General features: G+C 30.6%; 1 protein-coding gene across 1 annotated transcript; it reads right to left on the bottom strand.

Annotated features, from left to right (window-relative positions):
• Positions 1-322: 322 nt before the first annotated feature.
• Positions 323-7,973, bottom strand: LOC145333154 (uncharacterized). Its single transcript, XM_080178303.1, has 4 exons — positions 7,358-7,973; positions 2,298-2,376; positions 1,542-1,660; positions 323-960 (listed from the first exon to the last, which is right to left on the bottom strand). Exons 1-4 carry the CDS (start codon positions 7,442-7,444, stop codon positions 940-942), a joined length of 306 nt encoding a protein of 101 aa, XP_080034429.1. The 5' UTR covers positions 7,445-7,973; the 3' UTR covers positions 323-939.
• Positions 7,974-10,993: the final 3,020 nt, after the last annotated feature.

Here is a 10,993-nt window from a genome sequence, read left to right as displayed (position 1 = left end):
CCACTAGGAGCTTTTTTCCCCAAGAGGAAATTTTTAAAAATGATGTGAGTATGGGAATCATTACATCTTTTCTGGGACATTGAACTGTAAATCACACTGGTACCCAAAGTTTTTAAATCCTCATTGTCTTATTTTTTGGCTGGAAAACTTTAGGTACTTATTTGAATTTTAGTTGGTTGATTCCAATTCACCTTTCAACCAAATATTTTCATATACAAAGAATTGTTTTGTTTTCCATAATTGGAGTTGTGTCAATCAATTTAATGTCAATTGTCTTATCCTTGTTATAGTTGTTCTTGGTTTTAAGCAAATATAAGAAAAAATAATTTAAAACTTTATTTATAAAAAAGTACGAATATTTTATATATATACAATGTTATTAAAGAAGCTAATTAATTAAGACTACAATTTTTGATAAAATGGACTACAAAAATAAAATAAAAATATGATAAAGAATATATTTACATATCTATTTGTATTTACACTTCATGTATGAAATCATTACACAATAAATTTACTCATAAATGATATTATCCAAAATCTATTTTGGTAGCTGTCATATCGGGATAACTGTTTGAAATTTTATTATTTTTTTACGATTCGTGGAAAATTGAATGTAATACAAACTGGTTCTAATCCTGCAAATATTAAAACAGTTTCAAAGCCATACTGCAAAAGAAATAATCAAGCCTTTTATTTTTTACAACAAAGAATTAATGCATTGAACAGCAATTTAACCTTCCCACAAATACATTTTTTTAGGTTTTTAAAAGCAGAGTTTTATTAAATACAAGTAGGGGAACGAATAATTTATCTTTACATGTCTCATTCTTGTAAGTTTGAATAATCTTATCGTGTAATGACAATTTATGAGTATTTTAATGCATTCTCCCAAGTTTGCATGGCTTCTCTGTGTATCGTTTGTACTTGTTTGCATGGCTACAAATCAACTTCTTGATTCTAAAATAAAAAATGTCCAATTGTTATTTATTGCATCATATTATAGACAGATTTCCGTGGATACAACAAGAAAAGATTGCAAGATTAAAATTTGCCAAGGGGCTAAAGGCTCGGGCTAACAAATCTGGTATCAATTTTATGATTTTTTATTTTAATATTTGTAGAAATTTGTCTGTAATACCATGCTATAAATAGTTTTTCAGTATGGATGAGAACCGATTCTAATCCAGCTGATATTAATCGGTTTTATTTTTGGATTTTGCTACTGCCATATGATGGCCAAGCGATGCTTACTGACAAACATGCTTAGATATGGGTAGTTTGGCTCAGGGTAGGAGGAGCCATTGGGCTATTTATTACACTAATCCCCAAAGTCTTATAAAAACGTTTTCTTATCCTTTGGCCTAACAACCTTGGAGACTTTCATAGAATTTTTATTGTTTAGTTCATTTAGTGCCTAACGTTTCATGCACTAATTGTAATATACAGAAGATGTAATTTTGTGAATAATTATTGAGGATGTACATCGGCCATATTGGCTTATCCCTTAGATCCCTGACTCCAAATGTAGAACAACTTACTTTGTTAGTCTGGCCCGGGCTAGGTCTGTAGTGGGCAGGAGGAGGAATGTTGTAGAATCCAGGTTTAGGCTCCTTGCGGGTGGACCGACGGACGTAGTACATTAGCAGGCTAGTCATTACTGAATATAATAAATTTAGTAGATCTCATAAATTGTACCAATAAGAATTTAAGGAACAATCAGGCCATATTATAAGTTAGAACGTGTACACATTTTGGTATGAAAAGGCATTTATATTTAAGCTAATACCTCATATACTGAAAATATGCCCATTGCTGCTATGTTAGTCGCTTTACATTTTTATGAAGTATGAATAGGGGGAATAACGTGGCCAATTATCAGCCTTCACTCTTTAATTGCACAGTTAGAAGCTACATACGAAGGTCGTGCAATCAAAAGGTTGGTTGTCCGTTGGATATTTTTTTTGTAAATCGTATGTTAGGATGGTAAAGAAACAATTGCTCGCATTAATTATCCTTGGCTGCTGGAACTGAAGGTACAATGTCATGGATAGCAGTCATTCCAAGGGAGAGGGTGGGGGGGGGGGGCGATGTGCTGTTTGTTATACATGTCCCTAAAGATTTCTTATTCGTTGGATTAACAAATTGAGGATTTTTATTGAATTTTGAATGGTTGGTTCAATATTGAGTATCCAAACTTTTCAACCACTAATTGTAATCTACAAAAAGGGTAAGTTTGGGAAAGCACATCAAATAATCGGCTATTGTCTTATCCCTTTATATCCCATGAGTCATACCTGATATAATGATGAAGACAGCAAAAATGATAAACAACATACTAATTGTTCCGCTTACAAAGGCACCAATACGATTATTCTAAAAAAAAAGATAGATTGATAGACAATTAGATAGATTGATTGATTGAATATAGATACAGTGATAGATAGATTAAAGATAGCTGAACAGATAGAAATTCAAATATATAGATCGTCCAAGATAGAAGTTGGATAGATTGTACACCAAGTTTTATAAACTATTTTCCTCATTCGTTGGTTAAAATTTGGGAAATAGCGGTGCAAAACATTTCAACGAATAATTTTAAGCTGTAAAAAGGGAAATTTTGTTTATCATATATAAATTTAAACATTGAGTAAAATTATGTAAAAGATAGATAGTATACAATAAAATATATATAAGATAGATAGATAAAAAAAGTCATAATTGAGTATAAACGAGAAAAAAAAAGAATAAGATATTTTTATTTTTAAGGGACAAGTATAAAGAATTTTGTTTGCGATCAACACATTGAAATGTAATAAAATTAAAATATTTTTTGCAGGAAGGAAGGGAACATTTCAATTTATATTACCCTCTTAACCAAAATTTTATAATCACCTTTTCTAATATCTTGAATTTTATAATATCTTTATTAGACTATAAAAGTTTTAAAGATTTTTAATCAATATAATAGATTTGAAATCTGCTTAAAATTTTAAGGATTTTTTATAAAATTCGTTTTTTATATAATTCTTTATTTAAAGGCGCAAATAGGATTTAAGTTAATAAATTTTGACCAATAGGATAGCTGGATTGGAAACTACCTACGCTCTAATTGGTTGAATGATGTACGTCACTTAAGCTTCTCCAATCAGAGCGCAGATAGTTTTCAATCCACCAATCACAGATCTCAAAATTATTTAACTTAATTTGTATTTGCGCCTTTAAATAAAGAATTATATAAAAACTAATTTTATAAAAAAATCCTTAAAATTTTATGCAGATTTCAAATCTATTATATTGATTAAAAATCTTTAAAACTTTTATAGTCTAATCTTTATTGAATGGTTTAAATTAGCATGTGCTATAAAAAGTTATGATTCCCCCCCCCCCCCTTACCCCATTTACCCAGGGGCGGTCCGTCTCATCAACAATTCTTCAACAATTATTCAACAATTCTTGGAAAATCACGAAACCTACCCTGGTAATCGTCAGCTGATATAGCAAAAAGAAAGGTGCAACTATTTCTATAATGCACTATTGTTCATTTCAGATAGTATAAATCATAAGCTATCACCAAACCTCGTTAGCTTCTAGCTTCTGCTTCTTAAATCAAAACAAAGATTTCTTACTAAAGAATTTAGAATTAGGGAGATTTAAAATATTCTAAAATACTTTCTGAAATTAAAATCTTTACATATTTTTCTTATTCAAGATATTTGTAACTGTTTACAAACAAAAAAAAATATTTTAAAAATTTTTTAATCAAAAGCACTTTGATCAACACCTTGATTAACCCCTTGAGGCAGGTTAAGGCAAAAGTTTCAAAACGATTCAATAACTAAATAATATCTCACTTTATGAATCTATAAATAAATAAATAGGACAAATCCAACCCAATACTCACAGCATCTTGGATCTTTACAAAAAAATTAAAAATTCGAACTTATGCCTAAAGCTCAAAATTAAATTCAATGTTCATTACTTATCAAACAAGGATGACAACATCTATGGGAGCAAAGCTCTGAAACGATAGGACAAATGGACATTAACACTTGTAGAATGTCAGAACTGGATAATCAGAATTTAAATGTATAAGAGACGAAGCAAAATTGTTAGTAAATTTGTTGAAAAACTGCTTATTACAGGATAATGTTTATGGACATACTCACATTTCTAGGATTTGATTATAGAGTTCCTTCGCTTAAAATATTGTACTTTGTTGTCCTAGAAATCAGTATACCAAATCAATAGGATATTTAGATCACATAAAAATTTGTTATTAAAAAGTAAGAAAAAATCAACATAATGTTTGAAATGGACATACAGACATTCTGGTAACGATTATAGAGTTGCTACGCTTTCTAAATTGTACCTAACTACTACAGGAATCACATGCAAAGTTTTAAAACAATAGAACAATTCTAACATGCCGCCCCTTTGATCGTTTTTTTGTTTTGTTTTACATTAATTGTAGGGAAAGGGGGGTTCTGTGCTCTACAAGGCACTTTGGGGGAAATTACCCATATTTTAAATGATTAAAAAAGTTTGTAAGTTGTAATATTCGGAGGAGATTAGAAGTTTTTAGGTTTGATTATTGCAGTACTTATTAAATCATGATTTCAGGGAAGCTTTTTTATTTTAGATTCCTATTTCGCCACTTTCCTCCAACGTGTTTAGCCATTAGATACAAGAAGTTGCTAAGAAAGGCAAAATTAAACTACAACAAATATTGTAAAATGTATGATTGTGAAAATACATAGCTATGTAGTTCCGAATTTTATTGCTAGGTGTCGTAAAAACCTTTTTTTGAATTTAAATTTGTATATGAGATAAATATTTAAACAAACTTAAATATTTTTCAAAGTATTACAGCTATTCACTCTTTAGGATTTTTAATATATTTATTCACTATTTAACATATAATTTACGAGTAGTTTATGATTTAGATAAAATACTTAAAAGTTGTAAAAAGGCATTATTTCTGCTCATACATCTTTAAACTGAACGGGCAGATAAACTCTGACAATCCTTTTAGCACGGCTATTAGTAAACAAAGCAAAAAGTGCTAAATTAATGCTTTAGTTTCTTATCAAATTCTGCCAAAAGTTGCTTTTTCTCATCATCAAGTTTAAACTGGAAATCTAAGAAATCAACTCTAAAGCATTGTTTGCCAGAATAGCCTTCCCTTGTCCCTGCATTTACCTAATTCCCTCACATCCTACTAAGTGAACGATCTGACCAATAAATGAGGTCCATATATGGCCATATTAGGAACTTAAATTAAACAACTACTCGTATTCCATATCCATTGGTATAATAAAAAGCAAAATAATTTGCTTTTTATGATTTTTATCCCTGATTCTTGAATAAAAGAATAAGATATTAGTATTGAAGGTCAACAAAAGAACAACCAAGGTAATGGCATATAATTGGTCGACACGGAGATTTTAAATCACATATTACTTCATATTATTATTATACAAATATAATAACAACATTAAACCCGTAGAAGCTTTGTCAGTTTCCATGTTATGGTTGCTTTTATGCCAATACTTTTGCTTTTGCTGATTTTTACTCCTATATTATATTCAATGACACGACAAAATAAAGCTCTTATATTTTGCCTCAAAGCTACTTAATATGTAAATATGTCTCTCTCCTCCTCACTTCCTCAAATTTCTCACTTCATTCTTTCTGTCTAAATTGCAGCACTTTATTTACTTGTGTTCACTTCACGTTATCTTATCAAACATCATTAGGACTTTTGTTCCTTTTGGTATTTTGTCCGCTAGGTCTTTTTATTTTAGGCCATTTGTCAATTATTTCTTTGGAAATAATGCCCTATATAATACCAATATATGGGCTAATGTGCACTCAATATCTTAACACTGGTTTAAATACATCAAATAATAAAATGTGAGTTACACTTTTGCCAGGCACCCATTTGTATACTCTCTGGAGTAACATTATGTAAACGAGCAACTCTTTATCAGGACAGCTACTAACAAATATAAGGAAAGGTAAAGATTATTCTTGTATTCATTCGAATCCGGTGGATAGGAACCGGTTCTCATCCATACCATATGTCTAGCATCGTATTATATCCAGCTTTCTTCGAATATAAAAATGTACAATCATAAGATTAAAACCAGTTTTTTTAGCCGGTGCCTTCGGCAACTCGGGGCTTAAAAACTAGTTTTAATCTCATAATTGTACATTCTATATCCGCGGAAAGCCGTTTATAATGTGAGAAATGACTATTCCAGTATAGCTTTGAAACATTTATATATCCATACTGAAAAATCATACAACATTCTATGAATAATAAAATGAAAGTTTTTAAAATTAATTACAGATCTGTTAATTCGGACCTTCAGCCCCTCGGGTCTAACAAAACTGGAATTAATCTTACAATTTTATTCTTTTACTATACGCGGAACGCTGTCTATAATACTTTGCAATCAATAAATATTAACATCTGTAGTTAAATTATAAAAATGTCAAATGTTACTATTAGAGTCATTATTACAATTGCGTTATAATGAAAGAAAGAGCAAGGAAACCCCCTACTTTATGAATATACTACTTTGTATTATAGATTACCCAAAGAAAGTCTTTTAATAAAAAAAATTGGTGGATGGAGGTTGGGGGTGGTTTCATTATTCTAGCCAGCTACAAGTTTTACTTCATTAGAGTACATGATAATCTGTTGTAAGATCCAAGTAACAATAAATACAATAGTCTTGACTGCTAAAGTAAAAATAAAAAAATTGGAATGGAGAAAAAAAGCAGGGTGCTTTTTAACAATCCCTCATTATTTTCTTTACAATTGAAACATTAATATCCAACTAAACTATACCTTTATCCAAACCAAAATGCTTGCTATGTATAACCTTTTAAGCAAAATATGAAAATATAAATGTTTATTTTTATATAATTCAAATTCAGCCATTTAGAAGCGCAGCTACTCTACGTACATATATAGCTTCAGGTTGCTGTCCGTACGTCGTTTCTTCTGTAGGATTGAATTAAGAAACTGAGAAATTTTCAAAGATAGAGGGATACAGCAATGAGTGAAAAAAACTTCCTCACTAAAGTTAAATTAGGACAAATAAGACTACTACTCTGGTAGTTTCAAATTATTATAGGAAATGTTTGGGAACTGAGAACCAACTCTTCTTTCCAGTAATTTCAAGCTAAACACAGACAGAAAAAGTGTATCAAGTTTTTTTTGGTGGGATTATTAACAGCTATTATTAAACTTTGGGGACTAGTGTAATAAACAGCCCAATGTACACTACCTCCCTAAGTATAGACACACATGATATATACAGAAAAGCTATGCTACAAGACCAACCTGTCTGTCATTGTCCGAGGCAAACCGTTCATCGTCAAAACTGCCGGCATACCCGCCTTTACCCGCCCCGAACCGATCGTTAGACATTTTAATCTGAAAAATTAAAGTCAGAAATAAACATGATATTCATATTCAATTTACCTATCGGTCTAGTAAACAAAATAGTAAGGATTTTTGTTTGAGTACTTTTTATAGAAAACAAGTAACCACCTCCCTTGCAGCTAGAGAATGGAGGCGCCAGCAAATTGGCATAAACTAACTCCACGAATTATATGTAATAATAAAATAGCCTGAAACCTATTTGGGGCCTACCCTTAAAGGAAGAACTCAATCGGTTCAGTGGCTGGAGAAATCTTAAACGACAAACAAAACAAACTTACTACTAATTTGATATTCTCGAAAAATCCTTCTTTTGATTGCCTGAGCCTTCGTTGTCTCTGAACCAGCAAAGCAGGAATAAAACCTAAAATTTGATTTCTTACACGTCAATCAAAATTGAAATAAATAAACTTAGTAAATAATCAAAATTATGAATTTAATATGTTTTAACATATTTTTAACTACAAATGTAAAATTATAAATGAAAATTTCACTTCCTGTGTTTATATTTCTAGTATATACTACAAAGTATTTACTACATACACATATGTTTCTGTCACGGCTTCAAATCCGTTTCGTTTCCGCAGGATAAAAACCGGTTATTAATCATATTTGAAACAGTTATAAAGATACAAAAACTTAAATAAATTTCTAATTTTTGTGGACCTAGGACTTTAGCCCCAGAGGGCCAACAAATCCGGCCTTTATCCTTGATTTTTCATGTACTTATCCGCGGCTAGCTGTCTATAAAACCATAACAGAATTTTACACTGCCTTAACTGCCTGACTGCCTGAATTTGGTTAAAATTAAGGTTAAGGGTAAATATTTTTCCTCTGATAATAAGATAATAAGAATCATGTAGACTGTAATAATCATGTTATTAGAGTAACGTTACATCGTTAACATGTCAGCAAAGACCACTTTTATCATATGAAATTATTGAAATTATATGCTAAAAATGCATACATTTGACATAGTAGGTACCCAAAGAATATATTCTTACCCTATTAGACTTCATAAATTTTGATGACATTCTATTGTAATATTATGTCGACTTCGCTGACATATTGTTATCACGCGAATTACTAATGATATATTTATATTGACATAAAGGAGTCACTTAATAAGCACAGTCTACCTTTAACATATTCGTTGAAAATAAATAAAATCTTAACTTAAAAAATCTATATGATAAATAACTTTTTAATTGTACTTTTCTTTTTTGATTTTTTATTGAAAAAAGGATGAAATGCCTTATTTTAATTTGTAATTGATTTGGGGGTATATAGCTCCCTGTTTTACGCCATCTAGCGTAGGGAGGGGGGGGGATAAGCAGGTAGAAATGGTAGTACGCAACATAGGGTTATCAAGCAATTTAGCAAAAAATAAAAGTAGCAAATTGAAGCACAAAAATTACTTTTTTTATCAAAAATAGTTTTAACTTGGAAAGTTAAAGTGTTTTTCTTCTTAAATGTCATACAAACTTTTTATATATATTTATTTTTTAATATTGTTAATAAAAAAATAAATATGCAAACCTCTTGTATGGCTTAAAATGTAATTTTTACAATTATCAATATAAGATATATTATTCCGAACAAAGCTTCCCTGAAAAATAATACAATTTTCTTAGTTAAATAACACAGCTTTTCCAATATTTAAATGTTTATGTAAAATTTGAAATAATTGTTGCTATTTTATAGTTTAGCTGTTTTTCGGGAGCAACAATCGATACGAACCACTTGTAGAAAGCTATATATACATACAAATAGTGCTTAGATTTTAAGGCCCTGCTACTACTACCTACGGAAGAAAGTTGTTTATAATCACATAAGCGTAACAGGTTTAAATTCTACTGTGACACTGGAAAATAATATTTTTAGAACCAAGCTAAAACCAGGTAGAACGTATCAAAGTGGATAAAACAATGTTATTTTATTTTCAGCGCATTTTTCAAAGTTGGTGCGCACTATTTATACATTTTTAGTGTCGTAGCTTCTTTAAGAATAGGGTCTGTAAGTCGTTGAGTGCAAATTATTTTAATTTTAAGCAGGCACGTCCAAGAGTGGGGTTTCTACTTTATATCCTCTTCTTGGGGGAATTGATGAAAGTAATTCATTAACAACAAAGATGACAACATCCATAAAAGCGAAGCACTGAAACGGTAGGACAAACGAACATTAACACTTGTATAGTGTCAGGATATCAGAATATAAATGTATAAGAGTCGAACTAAAATTGTAAGTAAATTTGTTGAAAAACTGCTTGATACAGAATAATGTTTAGGACTTGATTATAGAGTTGCTTCGCTTATAATATTGTACTTTGTTGTCCCAGGCATCAGTATACCAAAAATCAGATCAATCGGATAATTAGATCACATAAACAGTTGTTGTTAAAAAAGTAAAAAAATCAACATGTTTAAAATGAACGTACGGACATTCTGGTAATGATCATAGAGTTGCTACGCTTCCTAAATCGTACCTAACTACTACAAGAATCACCATGCAAAGTTTGAAATCGATAGGACAATTCTAACATGCCTAAATTAACGAAAAAAGCTATCCGTTACGGACGGACGGACGGACCGACGGACGTACCGACCCTAATTATAGAAAAGCTTCGCTTTTAAAAATAAGAATGTACACACGAACTTTTTGGTAATGATTATAATAGAGATGCTATGCTTTAAAAATAATTAGTTGCTTCGCTCTTAGTCTGTAGGGAAAGCCGGGGGATGTCAGAAAAATAGCTTATAATCATATCAAGTCATATATAAATCAACCCAGAACCAGCAATTACTGAGATCTTTAGCTTCAGAAAAAAAAGCCCTGCCTTACTACTTTAAAATTATAGGATACCTATAATTACTTTTATGATCCAAAGTTTAAAATCGATTGGACAGTTCAAAATTATTCATATATCAGTGCGTTATTGTAAAAAAAAAATTCGATTTTAATAAAAATAATCTAGGAAAAGAAATATAGAAAAAGAAAATTGTAAACAAAAATAAAAATCCATTAGTTTTAATGTCATTTAACGCGTTATTTTGTCCTATTTAATGGCAATAAAAAGTAAATAGTTGAAAATTATACCAGTTAAAACCTATTTTAGACATAATCTAGGATAAAAACATCCATAATAGTGTGGTATCCGCCTAGGGTAAATGGCAGACACCAGAGTTCGAATAAAGACTACGGCAGTGTGAACAGACGTGGACACCTATACTATAGAGGGATCAAGTCAAGCTGAGTGTGCCAATGGCAACAAGTAAAACAGAGCGTGCCAATATTCCCCCTAGTCAAGTAGAGTATGCCAATATTTCCCCAAGTAAAAAATAGTATGCCAATATTTCATCAAGTAAAGCATAGTATGCCAATAGTTTATCAAACAAGGCAGCATGACAAAAAAATAAAAAAAGATGAATTTAACATATTTTCCGATTTATCCTATTATATAAAGTAGTAAGCGTTTTTTGTCTGTCCCAAAAGATCTCGCTAACCGCTGAACCAATATTGTTCTCCTTTTCAGTGAAG

The sequence above is a fragment of the Acartia tonsa genome, chromosome 12, assembly GCF_053477335.1.
Source record: "Acartia tonsa isolate MP-2025a chromosome 12, ASM5347733v1, whole genome shotgun sequence".
Classification (NCBI taxonomy): Eukaryota; Metazoa; Arthropoda; class Copepoda; order Calanoida; family Acartiidae; genus Acartia; species Acartia tonsa.
Note: the sequence above shows the minus strand (reverse complement) of the source record. Positions and strands in the feature narration are given on the sequence as shown.

What these genes read in the sequence shown, in the direction of transcription:
- LOC145333154 (XM_080178303.1), bottom strand. Translation starts at nt 7,444, where the DNA reads ATGTCTAACGATCGGTTCGGGGCGGGTAAAGGCGGGTATGCCGGCAGT. An exon ending in CCTCGGACAATGACAGACAG is followed by an intron (nt 2,377 to 7,357) that starts GTTGGTCTTGTA and finishes CTTTTTTTTTAG; the next exon opens with AATAATCGTATTGGTGCCTT. An exon ending in TGTCTTCATCATTATATCAG is followed by an intron (nt 1,661 to 2,297) that starts GTATGACTCATG and finishes TATTATATTCAG; the next exon opens with TAATGACTAGCCTGCTAATG.